This window comes from Glycine max, chromosome 11 (assembly GCF_000004515.6).
Source record: "Glycine max cultivar Williams 82 chromosome 11, Glycine_max_v4.0, whole genome shotgun sequence".
NCBI classification, from domain to species: domain Eukaryota; kingdom Viridiplantae; phylum Streptophyta; class Magnoliopsida; order Fabales; family Fabaceae; genus Glycine; species Glycine max.
In genome coordinates, this window is record NC_038247.2 from 173446 (window position 1) to 185738 (window position 12293).

Sequence of the window (12293 nt, forward strand, 5' to 3'; positions counted from 1 at the left end):
TTAAAAACTTTCAGCTTTTCAGCTACTTCCAACTAGTTTCTGCCTAAGAAGAAACTGATTAGATTGGATATTATAATGAGCAATTCAAACAAGGAAAGACTAATCCGCAAAAGGAAAGATAAAATTATAGCAACAAGTAATAATACGGCAAGCAAGATAAACAATGGCAGTGGATGGTGGAACAAAGAAATCAGTTAATACATATTCAGACCTTGATATGAATATCCACAACCCTTACTTTGTACCTTTGACGGTCTTGCCTAAACATTTTTTTTTTACAAGCAAAAGTGTTCAAATAACATGACTCAGAAGAAAAACTCTACTAGCTCTTCTCGTTAACAAGAAGACGATGTTTTTAGTCTGTTGCAGTTGCGTCACGGTTATCCCCTTCATTTCTAATATCTGGCAACGTATCCAGATCAGTTCGGCCCTCTGCCACATTTTTTAGGATGTGAGAATCAGAAGAATCAGTGTCTTGGTGTTCAACTGAGTCTGATGTTTCATCTGTTTGTGTGTCACCCTTGAACTCATTCTTAGTAGCATCAGTGTTCTCCACATGTGAGATAGTCTGATTCTTGTTTGTTTCACTCATTTCAGTGTTACTATTTTTCTCAGTTTCATTTGATGCCACAGATTTTGTTGTGTTTTCTAACTCACCACCCTCTAGATTAGAAGATTCATCTGCAGCTGCATGTCCCTTTTCTTTTTCACCAGGGACTGTTGAGTTAGAACCAGACAGGTTTTCTTCAGAGACTATATTGCCACTCTGATCTAATCCTTCTGTCTGCACATTTTTTACATCTTCGATGACTGTTGCATTCACAGTACCATTTTGAGCTTGGTTTGATTCAGATGAAGTATTGGCACTAGTTCCTGTCAAGTTACCTCCAGAGATCGCTGCTGTCAGATTACTGCCTGTTCCAGAAAGACTGTCCGAATATGTTGTGGTAGTATTGTCTAAATGTGAGCTATCGACTGTGTTGGACAAGCTGTCGCTTCCAGTTTCTTTATCAGATGTTGCATTGGAAGAAGTCCCACCTAGCAATTCAGCTTCTGTAATATTAAAATTTGAACTATTTTGGCTCCTGTTACTTTCCTCGGTATAATTAGGTCTGTTCTCTGATTTCGTGATATTCATTGCTGAGGTTACATCAAAGTTTTCTAAAAGGGTCTCACTTTCGGTGCTAGTTGTACCAGTATCATGAGTGACAGCGCTAGAAGCATCATCCCCCTTGTAATTTTCCTCCCGAGCTTCATGACTGTTGTGGTTTTCAACAGAACCATCCTTTTCCTCATCCCTACTATTTTCTTTCTCTTTCTCATCACTCTCCTCTTCTTTCTCTTCATCCGTGAACTCCTCATCATGATCAGTATCCACTGCTGATTGCTCTTGGTCATTTTCGTCTATCTCATCATCTCCTCCTCCCCTTTGATCTTCTACCTCATTGCTTTTGTTTTCATCTTCCTCTTGTTCACTTCCTCCTCCTCTCACTCCACGTTTGTCACCTTTTTCTTCAGATTCATGCTCATTTCCTTCTTCTTCATGTTCATTGTGGTCATGCTTATATGCATCCTCTACATTATCATCTTCCTCTTCTTCCTCATGCTTTTCATTTTGATTCACTTCGTCCTTACCCGGATGAAGATCTTTTCTACCAAGTTTCAGAGTCTGATATGCTGTCTGAGTTCCCACGGACACTTTTGCATCATTCTCCTCAAATTCCTTCTTCTTATCATGTGAGTGCTTAACCTGATAGATCAACCAGAAGCAAACACCAAGCAATAGAATAATCTGCAGAACATGCTTTACCTTTATGCCTTTGGATCTGTTGTTCCTACTTGGTGACCGTTTTATCATGCTTAACTTACTTACGAACTCCTAATTGTAACTTCTCCAAATTCTAAGGCTAGGCTCCCTGCTTTCAATTGGAAATGCATAATTAGGAACTTCGTGAGCAATGATCAGCAATGTAAAGTAAATATGCATTAAGAAGGCAATATTGATAATGAAATTAAAAAGAAAAATGAAAGGATCCCATTCCTTTGAAATTCCTGTATCAACGACAACGAAGCTGCGTTTCAATTGAAATGAAAAACAGCAGGAAAAAACATTTAACATTACGGTACAACAACATTATTCACCATTCATAAACATCTTTGCACAAATAGCATCAAATTGAAGGTATAAGGAACTAAATAAACAACATTTCACTTAAAACTTAACCTGTGTCAAAAGAAAATTTCAATAAAAGCGAATTTCACAACCATTTAAACTAAGGTTCCGGAATAATTATAAGCGCAAGACTAAAAGACTAAACAAAACCCAAATAATTGCAGCAGAAACAAATGCTCAAATGAAAAATAACAAATTTTGAGAAGTAGAAACAATGTAAGTGTTCGTTTGGTTATTTCCGTCTACACTTGGAAGCATGCAAATGAATACAGTGAGTGGTGGCAGGGGGGTTTCAGACCCACACCACAAGCAAACCCTAGAAAAAGAAAACCCCCTCAAGCAAAGCAAAACTAAAAAGACACCAACAGAAAACATCAATAAGAAAACAACAGCCACAAACATGAATTCACCATTGATAAAGAAGACAGATTGAACTAAGAATAGAGAAATGGCAAAACCTTGTTCCGCAAACGAAGAGGAAATGAATGAGCAGAAGAAGAAGCAAGCAAGTAATTAAGAGTTGATGTTATAAGTCAAAAGATATTAAGGGGGTTTAGGTGTGCAACTGCAACTGCTTTCTTCGGAAATAATATTCTTATGAATTTAAATAATTTGTATTTCTATTTCTAACAACAAATTATTATTTTAGCCTATAATGCAGTTTTGGATATAAATTTGTGTGCATTATGTTCTATCTTTTAGAGGATATATAGCTGTTATTGTCTACAAAATGCCAACAAGTTTTGGGATTTATTGATGCTGATGCAGGCAACCTAAATAGTACATATGGACATGACATGAATAATTCTTGTATTCCTTACACCACTTGTATTTGTTTTTAATTTTAGTTTCTATTTCTCGACTCCGTCTAAGCAAGTAGCAACAGCTAATTTAAATGACAAAGGCTTCGTTCTCTGTAGCAAATCTTCCTGAAAAGTTGCTTTAGCAAAAAAATACTTCATACTTTGTCCCATAAAATTTTGTTGTTCCTATTCGTATTATGAGTATGTATGACTCATCAATTTCAGGTTGACTTTGATGAGTTTGAAATTTAAATTTAGATTTGGTGTATTTAAAAGATGGATTTAAGATATATTTTTAGCTAAACTATTTTTTACTCTCTCTTTATTTAATTTTTCATTTTTAAATATTCAACTTAATTATCTAATATTACAAAAATATTTAATGTTGTTCTTTTGTTTAACTTATTTTTAACTAAAAATTGACATTATCAAAGAATTTATAATACTCATTCATCATCTTACTTAATCAAGTCAATTAGATTCCTTTGATTATTTCATTTAAATTGATACTAGAGTTAACAAAATTACATGAAAGAATAATATTGAACTTTTTTTTAAAATTCAAATATCAAATTATAGAAACTAAGGAAAAAAAAGTTATATTTCATTTTAACTAAAGATTTTTTTTTTTGGAAAATAAGTTACATTTTTCAGAAAAGAAGATATACCAATTAACAAACACCCATTATCCAATTTGTTCTAACTATTGCCATGCAAACTCTAAGTTATCCTAATAACTATAGAAACTCAAAAAATCACATAAACACAAAAGATAATTACACAAAATGCGAAGATGTAATATTATTTTCTTTTCATTTTTAATTCCTAAGAAAATGTATATCAAGTATCAAAAAGGAAACAAAAAGTTTTTGAGAAACTAAAAACAAACAAAAATTTATAAGAAATAAAAGACAAAAATCTACAAAAGATGAAAGGACTAAAAATAATAAATCCTTATTAGCAAATTAAGCACTAATTGTAAAAAAAATGAATATATTATATAAAGCATACAATGAAATCATATTTTCATAAAAAATATTTTAGCAACAAAAAAGTTATTTTTTAACATGTAAGGATAACAACCAACAATGGTTGATAAAAGTGATAATATTGTCGTGTATCATCATCCTTTAATCAAGTGGTTCAAAGTTTAAATCTTGATTGGTTTTTAGATATAAAATAAATTATGTTTGGAGGGAAATATACACTTTGTGTGCACTCAAGGTCTCCGACAAAGATTTTTCAATGTTGTCGAGAGGGACAATCTTGTATCAATACCATGATTACCGGAAAAAAAAACATATTGGGGTGACAATAACGAATGATAGGTTAGAATAAAAATTCTCAAAATATTAGTCATAGATTTCCTTTTGACTTCTAGCTTTTGGGCTCTAACCCACTTTAGATTTTTTTTTTGACTGTCTAAACGTCATTAGATAACCTCTTTCTTATGCCTCAAGATCTTAAAGATTGTTTGTGTGCTGCCAAAATCCCTGCAAACATGTTTCTTCAAGCCTTTAACATTTAAATAGTAATTAAAATTTAGTGATAGGTGCCTAAGTCCAAGGGTCCTATGGTATTGTGAAAATATGATAAAATAATTAAAAGTACTCATCAAAATAGAATTAGCTCTAAAAGTTAATAATTTATGAATTTAATGATCATCCATGCAAAAAATTGTTAAATGATTTAGAACTACTACATTATTAGTGATTTCGATCAATAATCGTGTGATAGTGAACAATATAAAATAATTTAATATTATCATTCAATAGTAAATAAACATTAATATAATTTTTAAGTTCTTATCATTCTATTAGTGTTTGTTTGAATTTGATCGATCCCAAATATTCCTGTCATGTCAAAATTTGGGATATTTGAATTTATATCTCCATCCAACAATAAGTTATTAACTTTAAGATCACGATGTATGATTTTAAGTCTAAAATCTTTATGAAAATATCGAATGTTTAGAGTAATCCCTTCAATAGTCTTGTAAGGTGTCCCCCAATCCAACTTCCTTTGCTTTTCAGGATCTACAAATTGGACAAAATATTCAAGTCATATGAAAAATGTAGTCATTTAGAAGAAACATTGACACGTTGATCGGTTATTATGTATATACTGAACTGGCCAACAGGGCAAAAACTGGAAGCAAAAAATTAAAATAAAATCAAAGCAGGCATGCAAAGTATGACATAATTCAGAAAGATGAACCTAGCAAAGAGAATATAGTGGAGACCTTGGTTGTGCACATATTCATAAGCAAGTATCTTTTTTTCACCCTGCAAGCAAAACCCAAGAAGGCTGACTAAATTTCTATGTTGAAGCTTGGTAATTGGAACCACAATTGCAACAATGGTTCCAGCTGAGGTCATCCCATTCCAAAACATGAAAACAAAGTTTTACTCAGCTTATGGTGCCTTGGGAGATTGGAGGAGGCAATGCAGAAACGGTAGAGCTCGTACCTGAAATTACAGCACCAATCAGAATGTGAATTTCATTGTCTGTATATTTCATCTAGTATTACGCAATCTATGTACGGCTGTGATATTACATGACGCAAAGTCGCAAGTCAATCCATTGATTTGATGTGATTTATTCTGATTATAATGTAAACGATGAATTATGGGAGAGGGGCACTTCATACGGATCAACAAGTAGCAGATTCAGAACAAACTTTCCTTTACAAGCAGAACATCTAACTTCACAATTCACAAGTATGGGTCTTTTGGCCCTCCCACACACCAATAAAATTGATGTAATATATTAAATATTACACCAATTTAATATTTAATAAATTGCATCAATTAACTTCAATCCTTTTGTATTTCATATTTTTAATCACAACCTCATTAAAAATTTTGTCAATCAATATTATTAATCTTAAAAAAAACTACACTTATTATTTTTTTAAAATCATGGTATTGATAAAGAGTTTCTTTCATTGAAATCAGAATTATTCTATACCCATAGAAAAATCTTAAAAAAAACTACACTTACAAATTATTATCACTTATTTCAACCCTTTTTTTTATTAATTACACATATTATCTTAAAATATTATTTGTAATGAATCATTTAAAATACACTATAAACTAATAAAACTTCATTTCTTCACATACTTATTTACATATTCAAATAATACTTTTTTATGATTAATTACACCAATGCAACGTACTAACATTCCATCTAATTATGAAGTACACTTTTATTTATTTATTTATAAAAGTTATGAAGCAAGCTGAACACACACACCAATACTTTTTTATGTTTTAGTATTTTTTTTTCCATCATTTTGATTGTAAAATATCAACAAATAGTTGCATATATTTTTTTATTCTATCTTTAACACTTAGTTAGTGTGTGTGATTACAAAAAATAATTAATATGAGAGGTAAGATATAATAAGTTAAGAATTTTTATAGAATTAAAATATTATTTATATTTTTTTACTGAATAAAATATTATTTCTATTTCTTAGTCTTTATGTCATAATATTTAGGATTCAGCAAAAAAAAATGTCATAATATTTAGTGACGAATAAAAGGAAAGATGGAGTATTGACTGAAATAAAATGATCAATTGAAAAGGCCTATAGATTTGGTTGAGCCTTAAGTTTATCCCTAAAAAAACTAGCCCAAATAAGTCTCTAGGCTGATTACGCCAGCCGATTATTATAAGTTTATAACCATTCAGTCAAAGTTTCTTAGCAATTTGAAAAATACTATGATGACCTTAATGACAACCCACTGCAATTCATATTGCATTGCCCAGCAGCGAACATCCTAGAGTTGAAGTTCAGAATCACAAGTTTATCTTTCTTAAATACTGCTAGTGCAAAATCTGATCTCACCGCGTGTGGTTGTTTATGACGTATTGGAATTTTTTCCAAGTAATGATTAAAAACTAATATATATTTTATTAAACATTATTATGAAAATATATTAATAACATCAAATACTATAGCAGTATTTTTTAATGAAACCTTTTTATCTTTGAATCTTTAGCAGTTAACAAAGTCCTTTTATTTTTTTGAATACTTTAGTGATGCAAAAATTTACAGAACTTCTTGCTTAGCCCCGCTTATGGAATTTTTGTTTGAGAACCTCTAAAGTCTGACCAATTCTCTTGTGAATTAACACGATATGCATAAGTTTCGAAAATGACAACCTGTCTTTTTTCTTACTCCGTCTTTCAACTTGTGCTTCCTTTGTCAATTAAACTCCATAGAACAAGTTAAAATCAATCTTTATGGAATTTTATTTTTGTAACTCTACAAAGAATGTAATAACTTGAAATCCGTGTGATAAGCGTGAAATAAAAAAATAGAGTGCCAATCAGATTGAGTTCAGGGAAAGAGGGTAGTCTCTCACAAATTAAAATTTAAATCTTTTTGTTGAGAAATGTATTTACATTTAATCGGACATAACTACTTTGGAAGGAGAATACCTAACAAAAAAATAATACTAGTATAATGATTCCCTGTTATCTTTGCTACAGACGTTCACATCCCATAGATGTCAACCATTTTTTTGGTAAAAAAAAATATAGGTAAATATGTGTGTAGAGAAGTCTTACCTCTTAAGCATAACTAGGTGTCCACATTAACTATATTTATATCAAAATATGAAACTTATTTTACATGTAAATCCTAAAAAAAACGAACATAAAATTGGTGCTCCTTAATCCACAAAGTAAACACTAAAAAAGACTAGGAGGGAGGTTTTAGTTGCATTCACTGGGGCACTATATCTGACAAAGTTAAGAAATTGAGTGAGTAATCTTCGCAACCTGGCTCATTAGCATTGAATCTCCCAAGAGAGAAAGGTGGTCTTTCTGGTTGGCCTAACATTGCTGATTCATTCTTCAACATCAAAACAACGGAAGACATGGTTGGCCTATCATATGCATCTTCTTGAACACATAGCAGTCCAATATGCATGTATCTCAAAAACTCATCTCCGGGGCATGAATCAACTAACAAGGGATCAATTAATTCCATCTCCTTTCCCTCATTCCATAGATGCCATGCCTGCAAAGTGATTTACGATGTTAAATAATCAATCAATGGTCACACCACACGTTTAGTATGTTCAGAAGCTAACACATAGTCACATACATATGATAGAAGGCTTGGAGTGTTTTTAGAGTGATAGAAACCCGCGTTACGTTTCCCTGCAATGATCTCAAGCAATAGTACACCAAACCCAAAAACATCAGATTTTATGGAATACAGTCCCTCCATTGCATACTCTGGAGCCATATACCCACTGCAAATTGGAAAATAGAACTATGGTTAAGTAAGTGAATATATGTAAAGGGGGGAAACGTTAATGCATAATACTAGGTACAAAGTGCTTCTTACTATGTGCCAACTATTGTAGCAGTGTTAGCTTCACCTTCACTTCCTGCAAATATCCTTGCCATTCCAAAGTCTGAGATCTTTGGGTTCATGTCATAGTCCAACAATATATTACTTGCTTTTAGGTCTCTATGGATTATTTTTAGTCGAGAATCCTCATGAAGATATAGTATCCCCCTTGCTATTCCATTTATGATATCCAGGCGTTTAGTCCAATCTAGTCGTTCACGTTGGTTTGGATCTATTCATTTTCCATATCAATAAAAATGTAAATATGCAGTACCCCACAAATGGTAAAATGAATGCTACAATCAAGTGAATCAGCCTATTTTATTTTTATCATTGTTGAAATGTAATTGGTTGCTCCATCCTTAAAGGAGTGAAAGAATATACGTACCAAAGAGTACAACATCAAGACTGCCATTGGGTAAAAATTCATATACCAGAAGCTTCTCTTCTCCATCTACACAAAATCCAAGAAGCTTTACAAGATTTTTGTGTTGAAGTTGCATTATCAGAAGAACCTCGTTTATGAATTCCTCTGAGCCTTGTTCAGAGCAAGTTGAGAGCCTCTTGATTGCTACTTCTTGACCATCACTAAGTTTCCCCTAACAAAAAAATTAAAAAAATCTGTCTGAACTTTCCAGTGATAAATATTCAGGCCAGAAGAAGGGATGAACCTTGTATAAATTTGACTTCTATTTACCTTGTAAACAGGGCCAAAGCCACCTTGTCCAAGCTTATTCAAATCAGAAAAATTATTGGTAGCCACTCGAAGAGATCCAAGATTGATTTGATGATTGTCTATTCCATTCTTACCTAAAGACAAGAACCAAATGAGTTAGGAGAAGAAAAGAATTTAAAAACATAAATAAACACACCTTCTTAGTATAACTTACTCTGCCGTTTTCTTTTATTCCTGACAAGGTACAGTCCGAAAATGAAAAATACTATCACCAAGCCAACCACAACTATAATTCCTGTAATAACCCATATTTTGCTTGAATTATCTGCATAAAGAATCAATCCTATTCAGTATCCAATGGTTGTGGTTTATAGACCATTTGTCAAAACTAGAGAATGACTTGAATTGCTTACTTTCGCCTTCTTTCTTCCCAATTGAAGAATCCGTGGGTCCTGTTGCACCATGATAAAAGGCGTAAAATTCATACCTCAAATAACAGCTACGGCTCAGAACTCTACCCCCAATGGAGGCATAGCAGCAACCTGGTATATCTCCAATGGCACTTTGCAGGCACCTACTGCAATCACTGGCAGTTAAATCTCTGGTGCACTGCACTAAGGCATATATTGTTTCATCCTCAAAGGGGACTTCTCCAGTAGCATACATGTTTGCCGAAACACCAAAAGATGCCACCTTAGTAAGATTACTTATTGTCTGATTCACAGCAGACTCAAATTTCTCTGGCTCTGAAAGATTCTGTTTATTATCTAAGCCAATGTTCCCTGTGACATTCAACATACCCATGAAATTGCTGTTGGAATAACGTAATTGACACAACTCCTCCCAAACAACTGCTTCTGTGGCTCGAGGACAGAGTTTGACAATGTCCTCTGTTGCTGTAGTGATGCATGTCTTGCATGATTCGTTTGTAATATAGTCGAGGCACATGTAGAGGCCATAAACTCTATCTGGGCCAATCCCATACGAAGAAGTATTATAGAATTTGTAGTTTGAAGCAATGGAGGATAAAGAGGAAAGGAGGTTCGTTAGATTGTTTTCAAAAGAACTGCCTTTTGCAAAACTGCTGCTTGTGGAACAAATATAATACGGAGGATCGGCAAATACAACGCCTGAAAATAAAGCAAAAGTGCAAAGAAGGAGCAATTGAAAGGGTTTTGAAACCATTAGAGAATGAATCATTTTCCCCCTTTTCTGATTCTGAATGATAATTCAGAAGCCCTATTTCAATGCTTCTTCTTTCAGTATTACCTGCTCAGTAAAGGAGGTTACAATTTCCCAGAAGCTGCTAATATGCTGATTAATTCAAACACATCACAACCAATGATTATAATTTACAAATCTAGGAAAACACTTCTGCTTGTGCCTACTAGTATAATTGTTATGTTTGAATATTGTACCACGTAAGCAAGGAAATTAAGGTACTCTGGGTTTGAAATGTTAAGTAAACAGGATCCAGGGTTTAGAGTTGACAGAATGAAAACTGAAGAATTTTTTTCTTGACCCGAAAAATAAGGTTCAACCAATTTTTCGGATAATGACGGTTTTACAAAATAAATAACATTTAATGCCAAGCATAATAGAAACGTAAGAGATGTCACTGACGATGAGAGGAGGAAAAAAAAATGACAATCGGTGTCTGAACATATAAATATAGTTCACCAGGACACACAGACTATCATTGCCATGCTATAATGCTGTATTTTATTTCCTATATGTTCCTTCCGTGCTTTTAATATTATTAAAAAAAAAATATACACAAGTCACCTTTTATTCTAAATATTTCATTTGTATCTTTTATTTTATTTTTCTATCACTTTATAAAATCTATAATTTTGTCTATTTTTTTAGTCCTTCTCTCTGGGCATTAAATAACACATTAAATGTCTATCAAATATATTTTTTTTAAAAACACCATAAAAACTCCATATTTCCTTACGTAGCTTCCTTTATACGTTGCATTATAGTTTAATAATTTGTAAAGTTATATCAATTTATTTTTCAGCTTATTTTATCCTTAAGCGCAGTCACACTTTTCATAAAAAAATTCTTATAAATATAAGTAACTTATTTTTGAAAAATAAAAATTGATTTTTTTAATATTATTAAAGGAAGTTTTTATTATAGTTTATAGAGAACTTATTCAGTTATCTCTCTCTTCCAATTCCGACTCATTCCAAAATATCTTTTTCTTTAGATCGTTGACTTCCCAACTCATCTTAAAATTAATTATTTTTTAATTTTCATTATTTAAAATAAAAAAATGTTGCTGAAATAAATAAATAAATAATATAACTATTTTTATGCTAAAATATTTATAATTTTTACTCTTTTAATTTAATTTAGATTTCTTTTTTTTAAAAAAACTTTTTTGTTTGTTAAGTTTTTGAATTCTTAATTAATGATGAATTCATTAAATATTTTTGAACCTTTTATTAAATATTTAAATATAATTTAATATCATTTAATTATATTTAAATAAATTATTTTTATCTTCTATAAATATTATTCAACAATAATATTAAAATTTTAAATTTTTTCATATTTTGTAATTAATACTGAATTTTGTTTAATTATTGTTATTACATATAATATATTATTTGGAAACTATCTTCAAAATTAATTTTTATTAATTAAAATAATTTATGACACATTTAATATTATAAGTTTTAAATGTATATATTTAGATACTTTTAGATACTTTTCTTATCATTAAAATAAGTTTAGAATCTAATCTGAAATTAGTTCTCAAATAATATAACTTAACGTGAAATTGATCCTTAAATGTTATAACTTAATAATAAAATATTCTCACAATAATAAGATAATTTTTTCACATTTTTTACACATTCAAAAATTAAATTGGAATTTTTGTTCTTTAAGAAATTAAATTATTAGAGATTTACACCTTCAAATACTAAAATGATCATTTATCCATAAATTAATGATAATTAAATTTACTTTACAAGATATTTTTCTATTTTATAAATATTTTCCATTGAGTGAAAATTATTTTCAAATAAGTTTAATATAATTAGAGATATGTGTTTTTTTATAATTTACTTTCTTGAGGGTGCTACAATCCACATGATCAAAGACAAATCCCATTGATAGTATGTGGCTGCCGCTTACTTTCTCACCAAACAAAATTAAACAATTCTTCCATTATACTATTTTTAAGTGAATGAAGAAGGGTCTCGAAAAAAGTGGGCCAAAAAAAATGACAATGGTAGTGGCCCATTGGATCAG

At 31.1% G+C, this 12293-nt stretch overlaps 2 protein-coding genes across 2 annotated transcripts; both read right to left on the minus strand.

The window, feature by feature from the left end:
* Nucleotides 1–170: 170 nt before the first annotated feature.
* On the minus strand, nucleotides 171–2841 carry LOC100798137 (uncharacterized protein DDB_G0283697). The gene is made up of 2 exons (XM_003538587.5): nucleotides 2632–2841; nucleotides 171–1916 (listed from the first exon to the last, which is right to left on the minus strand). The coding sequence occupies exon 2, from the start codon at nucleotides 1856–1858 to the stop codon at nucleotides 356–358; it is 1503 nt and encodes a 500-aa protein (XP_003538635.1). The 5' UTR covers nucleotides 1859–1916; nucleotides 2632–2841; the 3' UTR covers nucleotides 171–355.
* A 4514-nt stretch (nucleotides 2842–7355) lies between these two features.
* Nucleotides 7356–10618, minus strand: CRK25 (cysteine-rich receptor-like protein kinase). Its single transcript, XM_041006505.1, has 7 exons — nucleotides 9440–10618; nucleotides 9241–9351; nucleotides 9048–9160; nucleotides 8739–8949; nucleotides 8345–8582; nucleotides 8099–8249; nucleotides 7356–8011 (listed from the first exon to the last, which is right to left on the minus strand). The coding sequence occupies exons 1-7, from the start codon at nucleotides 10224–10226 to the stop codon at nucleotides 7715–7717; spliced, it is 1908 nt and encodes a 635-aa protein (XP_040862439.1). The 5' UTR covers nucleotides 10227–10618; the 3' UTR covers nucleotides 7356–7714.
* Between the last annotated feature and the right edge of the window lie 1675 nt (nucleotides 10619–12293).

Bases quoted from the DNA above. Each gene is read 5' to 3' on its own strand.
- LOC100798137 (XM_003538587.5), bottom strand. From the start codon at position 1,858: ATGATAAAACGGTCACCAAGTAGGAACAACAGATCCAAAGGCATAAAG.
- CRK25 (XM_041006505.1), bottom strand. From the start codon at position 10,226: ATGATTCATTCTCTAATGGTTTCAAAACCCTTTCAATTGCTCCTTCTT. The intron at 8,583-8,738 runs GTACGTATATTC...GAAAATGAATAG, and splicing joins TCTTGATGTTGTACTCTTTG to ATCCAAACCAACGTGAACGA. The intron at 8,012-8,098 runs GTATGTGACTAT...ATCACTTTGCAG, and splicing joins CTCCAAGCCTTCTATCATAT to GCATGGCATCTATGGAATGA.